This window comes from Oratosquilla oratoria, chromosome 4 (assembly GCF_046742065.1).
Source record: "Oratosquilla oratoria isolate Oo_2021 chromosome 4, ASM4674206v1, whole genome shotgun sequence".
Taxonomy (NCBI): Eukaryota; Metazoa; Arthropoda; class Malacostraca; order Stomatopoda; family Squillidae; genus Oratosquilla; species Oratosquilla oratoria.
In genome coordinates, this window is record NC_134780.1 from 3,067,652 (window position 1) to 3,080,179 (window position 12,528).

At 42.7% G+C, this 12,528-nt stretch overlaps 1 protein-coding gene across 5 annotated transcripts in view; it reads left to right on the forward strand.

The window, feature by feature from the left end:
* LOC143024586 (bumetanide-sensitive sodium-(potassium)-chloride cotransporter-like) overlaps positions 1–12,528 on the forward strand; it is a 77,765-nt gene that overhangs the window by 12,975 nt on the left and 52,262 nt on the right. For 4 of the 5 annotated variants that reach the window (XR_012966289.1, XR_012966288.1, XM_076183411.1 and 1 more), the window contains exons 2-3: positions 6,576–6,889; positions 7,634–7,660. Coding sequence is in view for 3 of the 5 variants with exons in the window: in XM_076183411.1 (XP_076039526.1) it covers positions 6,576–6,889; positions 7,634–7,660 (341 nt within the window). In the remaining 2 variants the exon portion in view is untranslated. The remainder of the gene's footprint in view (positions 1–6,575; positions 6,890–7,633; positions 7,661–12,528) is intronic. The other variant, XM_076183412.1, reaches the window with a different exon arrangement.

The following is a 12,528-nucleotide window of genomic DNA, read 5'->3' on the forward strand; positions in this document are numbered from 1 at the left end:
CATCATCATCATCATCATCATCATCATCATCATCATCATCATCATCATCATCATCATCATCATCATCATCATCATCATCATCATCATCATCAATCATCATCAATCATCATCAATCACCATCATTATCATCAAAGTAGGGATTAGAATAGTTCAGGAGAATCGAAGACTGTGGGTGGAGACGATCAGCACTTCTGGGCAGAACTTAATGTCGGGGTTTCGTTGTCAGTCACGAAGTGGAAGTTCGATACATCAGGATTCATGGAGGTTAAGCCTCACTTACACTATGGAGACCTTAAGGGTTTTACCGCGTCGACGTCGGCGGTCCTGTGCGTCGTTCAGAGGCTCTCACACTATGGCAGGGGTTCTTAACCTTGTTGGAGGTACTGAACATCGCAAGTTTCATATATGCATTCATCGAACCGTTAGTAGTTGGAAAAATAGAATGTGTTTTTTTCTTCAAATTCAAAAACAGGAACTATATACTGTATTAGTGCACAAACTGTACCGTGGATCATTTGCACACGAAATCACTGTGTCCAAAGGACAAAACCAACAAAACATGAATTTCACATAAAACAAAATCGTAATGAATATTTACTGCAAATCAATGTGACTTTTGATGTTGCCTCTCAGAGACAATTTCAGAAATGCGCCGAACCGCCGAACTCCGGAAACTGACTCACCGAACCTCTGGGGTTCGATCGAACCCAGGCTAAGAAACACTACACTAAGGAGACTTAGCCCCGTCTCGCGCAGTCTTTGTCGCAGCGAAGTCTTTGTCTAAGTTGCCGCGCTTCGGGAGAGGTCGCCGCTGGACGGGAGCGCGGCGGGAAGGTCTGGGCAGGTCGTGGCGGATTTCAGGAAATTTTCAGAATGCACCAAACTCAAAAATTGAGTCTGCAGCCGGTCAGGTCGGAAATTTGGACGAGACTGTTACGGGACGCCTTTGCCGTCGTGCGGCAACCGTTATGCACCGTCCGATTGGCGTGTTGCGACTCCTGACGGCGGTAATGCTAGGTCGCCATTTGATCCCGTCCAGTTGCTGTCAGACACCAACTGAACGGCGACGGCGTCCAGACTACCCGTGTACTACAGCTAGGTGAATACATTTAGGTAAATACACACACACACACACACATGCACGCGCACGCACACACGCACACACACACACACACACACAACACACACACGGGCGCATAAAAAGTGGCAGAGTCCGAATATTTGCGTCAGTGTTCAACTTTTTGATCTTCTTAATGGTACAGACACATGGCTTCATACGCCAGTGAGGACATGCCAAGAGAGAGAGAGAAAAGAAGAGAGAGGAGTAAAGGGTGGAGTGGGGGGAGAGAGACTGTTAGGTTGGGCTAACGATCTGTTGAACCTCAATTCACGATTTTAAAAATTGACATATAAATTGTCAGAATCTTATGACTTTTCGAATTTCGTTTCTGTGATACTGTCGCTAGACAGACTGAGCCCAACTGCCTCAGTGACTGATTAACAAGGAGAAATTTTGAAATAACGTGGAATTCCGACACTTTGGGGCAAATCTTCTTGTCATAAAAGTCTCGTGTACATAGATTCACACACCTTTCCGCGCGCGTGAAATTGACCTTGAAGAGAATGAACTTGACTTATCTCCTCGGAAATCAGAATTTCCGTAACATTTTTTTTTTTTTTTGCACTGTATTACTTTGCACTACACATATGCAAAATTTTTGAAACAAGCCGTGGGGAATTATATTTATCCCGGCTACGTTAATGTAAATGAAATCAAAGAAAATTTATTTATATTCCACCAATTTAAGACTTCCACGGGGTCCGTTTTCTTTTAGCTTCTCGGCACGAAGTCTGCCCTTGCAATGATTTGCGAGTGGAAACAAAATACACACACACACACACACACACACACACACACACACACACACACACACACACACACACACACACACACGACTCGACGGCGCAGTGGTAGCGTTCGCAACCGTTAATACAAAAGGTCTGAGTTTGAATCCTGCCCAGGGCTGAAATAAAATCAGTATCGTTGCACTGCGAGTCGTTAATCCAACTCTAGTGGGCGGGGAGTTGGTGTGTGTGTCATGAGCTCTGAGCTCTCATCCGGGAGGGTAGTAGCTGTCGATCACGAGTCCATCACTTGATCCAAGACAATGGTGAATCACACACACACACACACACACACACACACACACACACACACGACTCCTAGTCCACCATAGTTGGAGTGCCGGCTTGCAGCGTTGTGACGGTTTTCAGCCTTAAGCAAGGACTTCATCTCAGACTGACATGTGTTTGTTTGTTTGTTTGTTTGTTTGTGTGTGTGTGTGTGTGTGTGTGTGTGTGTGTGTGTGTGTGTGTGTGTGTGTGTGTGTGTGTGTGTGTGTGTGTGTTTATTTTTGGGTTTGCGGGAGGTTAGATCTAAGGAAGTGATGGAAGACTGTATACCGTTGCTTCGGCAGCAGAATGATTTATAATTCATTAGTTCTTAAGTTCTTCTTTGCTAATGGACCCAGGTCGCGCTCAAAGTCAGTCTGATGGCCTTCCTCAAATTCCCTTACTCTTCCAGTTTCCAGTAAAAAGAAAAAAAGACTCCGACGATACCACCAAGAAAACATATCGACATCCTCTGGAGATGCTGGAACACTGATTAAGAACATTCGCTGGAATCCCTTTCTTACAGTGACGTCATGTCGTTTTTTATATTTTTGTTCTAACAAATATCAGAAGACACTCAGCTGACGGCAGGATTCTAACGATTAAGATCTCATTTTGGTCCAAGAGCCCTATCAGTTGAACAAGGTCATATGGACAGTGGCGGCGCCAGGGGGGGGCTTGGGGGGGCTTTAGTCCCCCTAAAAAAGTGGTCAGCCTCCCCATTAGCCCCCCCAACTGAAATGAGCAAATTGAAAATTTAAAACACTCATTGAAATAATTTTATTAAGTGGAATTTTTAATTGCCAGGGCTAAAGATTTGTCAGCCATCAGTGCTAGCCCTACCATTAACCCCCTCCCCTTCTGAAATGAGGATAATATATGTGTATTATCATATTACTATTAGCCTCCCCAAAAAATTGCTCAGCCCCCCCTTAGCCTCCCCAACTAAAAATTCCTGGCGCCGCCGCTGCATCTGGAATATATTAGTTGGAACAGAAATCCATAAGAATCGTCACCACAGCGAAAGGGTTCAGGGAGAATCATTCGAAACCTTGAAGTCGACTCACAGAGTAATCGACGAAGCTTCGAACTACTTTTTGTTTTTCGTAATTCCATAGTCTTTTACCCTTGTCATTGTCTAGACTTGAAGGTAAAAGCGCCCACTTTACATGGTTAAAGTCAGGCAATTTCACTCAGCTAGTGGGACGCCCCATATTTGAATGTATGTTTCATATATTGCTTAAAAGACTCGAGAAAAAAAAAGTAATAGACGCAGATCTCCGACTTTTTCTTTTTATTGAAATGAGATCCTTTTGACTTTCTCTGCCTCTCTGTAAGGTCGTCTGACGGTAGCCAGAATCGAATTCGCAATAGTCGTCACTAAGTTGGAAGGAGTGTGGTCATTTTTTCTCCTGTTTTTTTTTTTTTTTTCTTTCTTTTTTCTTTCTTCAGACGTTGGGAGATCATATTGGAAAAGTCGAAAGTCGAGTGGAATGACGAAGGTAAAGTTGTCGAGGAGAGAAAACTGCAAAGTTTGATTGAAAAAGTAGGGAGGTAAGGCAATACAGGAAGAAATTAAGTGGGCGACGAGAGCTCCCACGTCGTGGTGCGTTCGGTTTCGCTTGGGTTTCATGGTCGTGAAGGTCCTCTGATCAGCGCGAGGATTCTGCGACTTGACCCGACGCGACGCGCGCCGCCCGTGGCCACGAGGCAAAAATGACCGTTTCCGTGGAAGCTTGTGATCCTCACCACGTTCTCCTCGTTCCCACGATGGATGCAAACCTTCGATCATAATCATCATCGTCGGTTGACAGAAGGACTTCATTCGCTGGATTTTGTACCGTTATTTGGTTTTTATTTCCAAACCTGACTCCTGAAGGCGATCACGGGTGTGGGTTCTGAAGGAGACGCAGGGGTGAACGTTCTCCTTGAAGATGTTTCAAACCGCCGGGAAGGATTCGAACTTGCTACTCTTATAGTGAAGGGTGAGTTCTGTGACTCGTAGGGCGCAAGGTGATAAAGGCTCTTTGGATTCATTTATTCATTTATTTATTATTATCATTATTATTATCATTATCATTATCATCGTTATTATCATTATCATTATCATCATTATTATCATTACCATTATCATCATTATCATTATCATTATTATCATCATTATTATTATTATTATCATTATTATCATCATCATTATCATCATTATTATCATCATTATTATCATCATTATTATCATCATTATTATCATCATTATTATCATCATTATTATCATCATTATTATCATCATTATTATCATCATTATTAGCTTCATTATTAGCATCATTATTGGCATCATTATCATCATCATTATCATTATCATCATAATTATCATCATCATCATCATCATCATCATCATCATCATCATCATCATCATCATCATCATCATCATTTTACATATACTGATTTATTGAAAGGCGTTTGAAAGATGTCACCCATACTCTCTAAGGCGAATTTTGAAAATCTAAGAATCTCTCATCAGTACAGCTTGATAACTGAATAAGGAAATGATAAAGGGTGATGAGGATTGGAAACAGTGACAGACTGGTTACAAAATCCGCAAGCGTCAGGATTGCCAGCAGCGTTGACAACCTTGCCACTACCGAGAGATGAAAATGAGAAAAGCAAATGAATAAATTATTATTGATTCCATCCAAGTCACGTGTCTCTCATGTAACCTTCGACAACCAGCCCCCCTCCCCCCACCTTTCCAAGAGTGGGGAACATCGATGAAAGTTAGAGTTCGTGTAGGAGTAGTGGAGCTGGCACAGAAGGAAAATGTGTTGGAACTAAGCCAAAGGAGAAGTGTGGGTACCGATCAAATTGCAGTTGAGCTGAGCATCCTTTTGTAGATATTGTCATGAGCTCGCTGCAAGAAATGGGCTAACACCCCAAGTAAAAGATAAAGGACATCTTCCCATGTTTAACCTTTGGGCTTACTCTTACTCTCTTACTCTCTTACTCTGTTGGTTGTCAGGCCGGACGGCCCTTCACCGCTTCTTTCACTATGCCTCTCCAGATGGTTCTATCCTCTGCCAATTCCTTCCAGTCCTCTCTTGGTGCCACCCTCTCCACGTCCTTCTTTACTCCATCCATCCATCTGTACCTGGGTCTCCCTACTGGTCGTCTGCCCTCTACTCCTCCTTCCATCACCTTCTTTGGTAGTCTGTCTGCCTCCATTCGTACGCAGTGTCCAGCCCACCTTGCTCTTCTTCCCCGTATTTCATCCTGAATTAACCTTTGGGCTGCACTGGGGATTTCCCACAGCTGAGTGAATTTGTTTGGTTGTAATAAGAATAGGTATGCAAGTCGGGAATATCCATAAAAGGGTCAAGAGGGGTAAAAACGTCGTCTTATCTGACTACAGACGACGGAAAGGAAGAAAAGATGGGTCCTTTTGTAGGCAAAAATGTGTTATACGAAAGAAAGTCTAGATTTAGGTCTGGAAGATGTGTATTTTCAACTCTCAAAGCAATTGGGTTTATTTATTTATCTACTATTATAGTGATTGGGATCAATGGACTGATTGTATAAATCTAGATTTTATATATTTTTTCTTTTTAATGAATTAGAGGACATTGGTGAGGAAACTGGAGACCAAGTAATCACAGGCAAAGTGTTAGCACAAATGAGGGAATTCCGAATATGCAAGTAGTTGAGAACGGTGGTTAGGGAACGTTTTGTGAACGGGAAAAGGCAAACGATGAGAATGTGGTGTGGTTGGTGATAACATCCATAATGATCCTGTTGTCCTAGTATACACCAATGACTTGTCAGATGGACGGGATGGCAACAGAACATGATCGTGGACAGTACAGAATTTTCAGTATAGATAGAAGAGAGTGCGGGGGATCTTAAGGGATTCTGCAGGGTGACTTAGGTTGCATGGCTGGAGCCAGATGTAGCAAATGACAATAAGACTCGTTTTAAGGTGTGTCACCGTAGCAAAGAGGTTAATAAGATCGCCTTAACCCCATCAGTACGATGCTCTACCCTCAGCTGAATGAAATAGTTTGGCCCATCAATTTTACCACGAGATGGAAACAACATGTCGCCAAGTCGGCGACTGAATGGAATAGGGGTATACAATTTCAAAGTTTAGTTATACAAATAGTTAACCAACTTGCCCTAAGCCGCATCCACATTTTGCTGGTAGCTGCCATCAGGGTTGGAGAAGGGTGGGTGCGGCTATCTGTTGTTGTGTACTTGTCTCCGATGGTAAATATACTGATTGATTGACCCTGTTATTGGTCAAATGGTCACTTCCTAGTAAGTTCCTTCAAAATGTCTCATTCTAAGACGTTACTGAGCAAAGACCATATACTTTTTTCCTCATTCAAACACTTTCGTTTTTTTCTTTTCTGTAGATAATGTCGCCCCTGTTGTCGGGACTCCCAGAGAGGACCCGGAGGCAGCGCTTCCGAGTTCGGAGCATCCCACCGTCACTCGGAAGTACTCCTTGACCCGGGAGTCCTCGCTGACTTCGAACTACAACACCATCAGCGACCAACACCTGACGGCACATTCGTCCTCCACGTGGAGGTCCCTCAGGCATCACTTGACGAGGGACGCTCTGCCCAAGATCGACCACTACAGAAACCTCATGAGTATCGTCGCCGGAGGTGCCTCGGCGTCCCAGAGACCCACGCTGGACGACCTCCATCGCCCTCCCGCCGACAAGGTACTGAAAACGGGAAGCTGTTGTTCCTCTAGCTTAAGAAACTGACCCAAAATCTTTCTCTATACTCAGTTCACGTGATAGGTGTGCCGTGGTAACAAAGAAGGAATATACTTTCCTAGTTACTAACTCTATTTTGATTAGCCCGATAGATTAGCCCTGTTCCCTTGATACAAGCCCAGGTACACGTGGTTGGTGGGTGAAAGATGTAAAGAGCTGAAACTAACCTCAGACTAACTCCACCTTTCCCGTCACTAAATTTCTATCAGCAAACTCTGATCACCTTAACTGTAGTCCACAATAACCATTACATCTTCACAAGAATGAAATCTTCAACTACAGGCCCGAATTGCCAAAGAGCAGCTTTCTGATCACAGTATCAACACTTCTCTAGTGACAATCAGAGTAGACACGAGCCAAACATAGACACCAAGAGGTTCATTGAGAAATTATAAGCCTTTTGACGCCTACAGAGGTTCCCGTCAGCCGAATAGATTCGCATGGCGACAGCGAGAATAAACGTGAGATTCAAACACAGACGCCAGAGATTGACGTCCCTCATAACACATAACAACAATACAAACGAGTCACAACAGCTGCTCTCCTTATTAAAAATCTAGGTTTCCATGAGATTACTTGAGGTTATTTTTGAAGTCTCCCCCAGCTCACACTCCTAAACCGTGAGGCTACTTGCCTATTACTATAAACTAGTCTTGCCTTTTTTCGTACTACCCTCATGCTGCCTAGGACTACTTCGACTCAGACCCTTCGGAGGTAAGAGATCACCTGGAAGAGAAGGTTGGTGGTTGTCCGCTTTCATCTCGTGTAGTGGCTTTCTCTAGCATTGCGCAGCTTTTTCGACTTGTGAAACTTTTGTGCTTCTAGTCTCCCTGTTGATGTATCCTTAAGGATCCCCTCTGAGAAAATCTAGGAATGGGAATTATCGTTCCATTCAATAGCGCGCGTGCGCACACACACACACACACACACACACACACACACACACACACACACACACACACACACACACACACACACACACACACACACACACACACACACACACACACACACACACACACACACACACACACACACACATGCACACAGACACGCATCAAAGAAAACAGACGAGAATCCCACGAGCGTAGCTCTATTCCTATATGAAGCAGTTAGGTAACTACAATTAGGTACAATACGTATGTGTACAGGTGTGTCTGTAATCATGCTTGAACAAACAGACCCAAAGATGAATGGATATAAAGTTGGACACATGAGCACTGTTTTCAACCAAGCTGCACAACAACACCTCTTCTCCGTGTCACGAGCCCTTTCTCCTCCTCTTCGTCCCTGATCTCCTCCTCCTCCTCCTCTTCCTCCTCCTCCCTTAACCTTTTACCCGACATTGATCCATTCTCCCTCAACCTTCCTCCCTCATCGTCCCTCCCCCTCCCCATCCCCACCCCTCCCCTCGTCCTCGTGGCGACGACCGCAAACAACTGAATTAGTCGGACGTTGCAGAACGGGCGACCCTCCTGTTTCCCCCCCTTTGTATTTTCTTTTACGTAATAGAGCGGACACCCAAACCTGTGACATGATATACCAAAATTGTGTACATATATCAGATATATTTTTCTTTGTTGTTTTATTAATATATATATAATGTGTGTGTGTGTGTGTGTGTGTGTGTATGTGTGTGTGTGTGTGTGTGTGTGTGTGTGTGTGTGTGTGTGTGTGTGTGTGTGTGTGTGTGTGATTCACCTTGGTCTTTGGAACACGTGTTGGACTCGTGATCGACAGCTATTTCCCTCCCGGAAGAGAGCTCAGAGCTCGTATGACCGATCTATGGGTAATGCTATGACTTTACACGCACACACACACCCAACTCCCTGCCCAAGAGAGTTGGAGTAACGACTCGAAGCGCAGCGATACTGATATAGTTTCAGAACTGGGCAGCATTAGAACCAGGTATCGCCGGTACTGACATACTGACAATCTGGGACTCTACCAACCGCGCCACCGAGTAGTAAGTATGTGTGTGTGTGTGACGTGTGTGTGTGTGACGTGTGTCTGTGTGTGTGTGTGTGTGTGTGTGTGTGTGTGTGTGTGTGTGTGTGTGTGTGTGTGTGAAGTTACGACAAATAAATTAACGAACTCCGCCTTTGGGTCTCGAAGTCTTGAATGTGCGACTTCTGATCACAAAGCAAAGACAATACCATTGCACTGCACCTGATCATTCAAAAAAGAACGATCTGAAACATGACCGAACCATTCCCCGGACGACACTTGGATAGTATAGTATGTATACTTATTTTATCAAGTCTTTATATAGGCAAATCATCCAAAAAGTTATGGGAAGTTACAACAAATGGATTTTCAGAAGATTGAGTTGAGAGGAGAAAGGTTTGAAGATTAATGGCGAATATTTCAACCACGTATTATTTGCGAATTAAATTATTATTATTATTATTACTATTATTATTATTATTATTATTATTATTATTATTATTATTATTATTATTATTATTATTATTATTATTATTATTATTATTATTATTATTATTATCATTATTATTATTATTATTAATTTATTATTATTACTATTATTGTTATTATTATTATTATTATTAATTCATTATTATTATTAGTATTATCATTATCATTATTATTATTATTATTATTATTATTATTATTACTATTATTATTATTATTATTATTATTATTATTATTATTATTATTACTATTACTATTATTATATCAGAAAGAGCAGAAGACATTCAGGATATGCCGAGTGATTTGAACAAAGAAAGTCTCAAAGTAGGTTTGAAATTGAATAAAAGTAAAATCAAAGTAATGTTCAATACGAAAGTTCAATATAAAGGAGATTATAATCGATGGTGAGAGTCTTGAACAATTTGAAGAATATAATCAATTAAGCTAGATGGTGAAATTGACTAAAGATCACGATAATGAAACAAGAATACGTATTAAAGCTGGCTGGAACATATTTGCAAGTATAATAAGATCAAGAGAGCCTCTCTACCTTTATGGCTGAGACAGAAAGCTCACAATCAATGCATTCTGCCAGCAGTAAGTGAGTGTGACTTGGAAACTGACGAAGGCGATGAAGGCAGATCTGAGGAGTCCACAGTTGAGAATGAAGAGGTCAATGGGGACAGTAACGCCGAGAGCTCGAAAAAGAGCTAGTTGGGTGAGAGAGCAAAATGGAGTGGAAGATTTTGTTGAGGATGTAAAAGAGAGGGAGTGGAACTGGGTAGACAAGTTACCGCGAGGGATTGATAAGCGATGGAGCAAGTGTGTTATCGAGTGGACCTCTCGAGATGCGAAGCGTGGAGGAGGGACACCTGACAGATGAAGAAGAGAAGAGATGGAGAATGTTGCAGGAGTGACGTGGTAGTGTTTGGCAGTCATGTGAGTCATGGAATGCTATGAAAGAGGCCTTTGTTCAGCTTTGTTCAGCAAGTCTCTCCCGGTTTGACCCAAGTAAACCAAATCACAATCTTTGCAGGGCAAACAATAAACACCAGGTGACTCAACTTCCTTCGGCTTTTGTTGAACGTTCACAATTTGCTTACGTACGGTGTTAGGATAGTGATAAGCAATAGTGAGACGTTCACGAGGAAACAATTTAGTAGAAGAACTGATGGTATTATTGAATGGAATCTTTAAAATGTCCTTAAAGGAGCGGTGAAAATTTGAGGGGACGGAAGTGCTTATCACTATCCTAACACCGTACGTAAGCAAATTGTGAACGTTCAACAAAAGCCGAAGGAAGTTGAGTCACCTGGTGTTTATTGTTTGCCCTGCAAAGATTGTGATTTGGTTTACTTGGGTCAAACCGGGAGAGACTTGAACACTAGATTGGCAGAACATAAAAGGTCAATTAGGTATGGGCAGGAAAATTCGGCTGTATTTCTTCATGTTAAAAATAAGAATCATTCTTTCGACTGGGGTAAGGCCAGATTAGTGTTCAAGTCCCACTGTGGTTTCAGGAGGAAAATAGTCGAATCAGCATTAATTGAGGAATGCCCTAATATTAATATTTCTAAAGGGCAGTGGACACCTGACATTATCTCACGCGCAGCAATAAATAAGCTAGTGCGGACGTTACATCCTCCCCTCTCCTCACCCCCTCCCTCCTCCGCCACCCCAGTTAGCCCCGCGTCTGAGTGAGGTCAACTGTCCACATCTCTTCTTACTGTAGTTTATAAGTCCCCTCTGTTCTCTATCTTATGTACTTTCCTGAAGAGGGCTACAGTTGATAGCCGAAATATAGGATTATTCTTTATTCGAAGTTTATTCTTTCTCCGACTGTGGGTTCCTGTGTGTTATCTACAAATGTGCTACTACATTTCTATTTAGAAAATATATATATATATATATATATATATATATATATATATATATATATATATATACATATACCAAAGGCTTTTCCCCCCTTACGAGGGAGGTAACCAAAAGACAAAGGCATAGAAACCACTCCCACCCATTCCATCCCGTACATACTCCACTCCCCTCTACCCTCTTCCCTCCCTCTTATCTTGGCACCTCCTAGATGAAGGGTCATACCTGCATCTTGTCCACTGCCCTGGGTTAGAAGCAGTGTCGATAAAAAACAGCACATCCACAGCAAGGTCGCTTCATTAATTTGGCGAACCCCCCTCTCCGTCCCCTCATCCAGAAAAGGAGAAGACGGGGAGAAATTCCTTCCGGCTGCGTCAATTTATTTCTCATACTCCCTCCCCCCCTCCCCCACTCATTCCCCATCATGCATCACATCATCATCTATGCACAACCCTTTTCCTTTCACCCCCGTCTTCTGTCCTCTCCCTTCCTTCCTCAACAGACATTCCCCTCTTTCCCAATGCCCCTTTTACCCCATCCATCCATCTCATCCTAGGTCGCCCCTCATGTTCACTCCTTCCACCTCTGCCTTCCACACCTCTTTTACTAATCTTTCTTCACCCATTCTTTCCATGTGTCCAAACCATACTAATACTCTTTCATCAACCCTTTCTCCGAAATCCCTTTCCACCCCCGTTCTTCTCCTCACCTCCTCATTTCTCACTCTATCTAGCCTAGTAACCCCTATCATACTTCTCAGACATTTCATCTCAAACACATTCAAACTCCTTCTATCTTCCTCTCTTATGTTCCATGTTTCTGCCCCGTACAGTGCTGTTAGCATTATCACTCCATCATATAATCTCCTCTTAACATCCATTCCCAAATGTCTATTTCTCATTACACATTTTAATCCACTCGCTTTTCTCAGTCTACATTCTACCTCCACCCCCACTCCTCCCTTTCCTGCATCATTCACACCCAAGTATCTAAAACTATCCACTTCCTCCAGTCTCTTTCCCTTAATACTCACTTCCAGTCTGCTGCCACTCTCTCCCTTTGTACATCTCATCACCTTACTTTTACTCACATTTATCTTCAACTTCCTTCTTTCGCACACCTTCCCAAACTCTGTCACTAACTTCCTCAATCCCTCCTCTGATCCTGCTACAAGCACAGTGTCGTCAGCAAACAACAACTGGCTTATCTCCCACTTTTCTCCATTTTCTTTAACCATCTCCAATCCCTGACTCACTACCCTTGCATTTACCTCT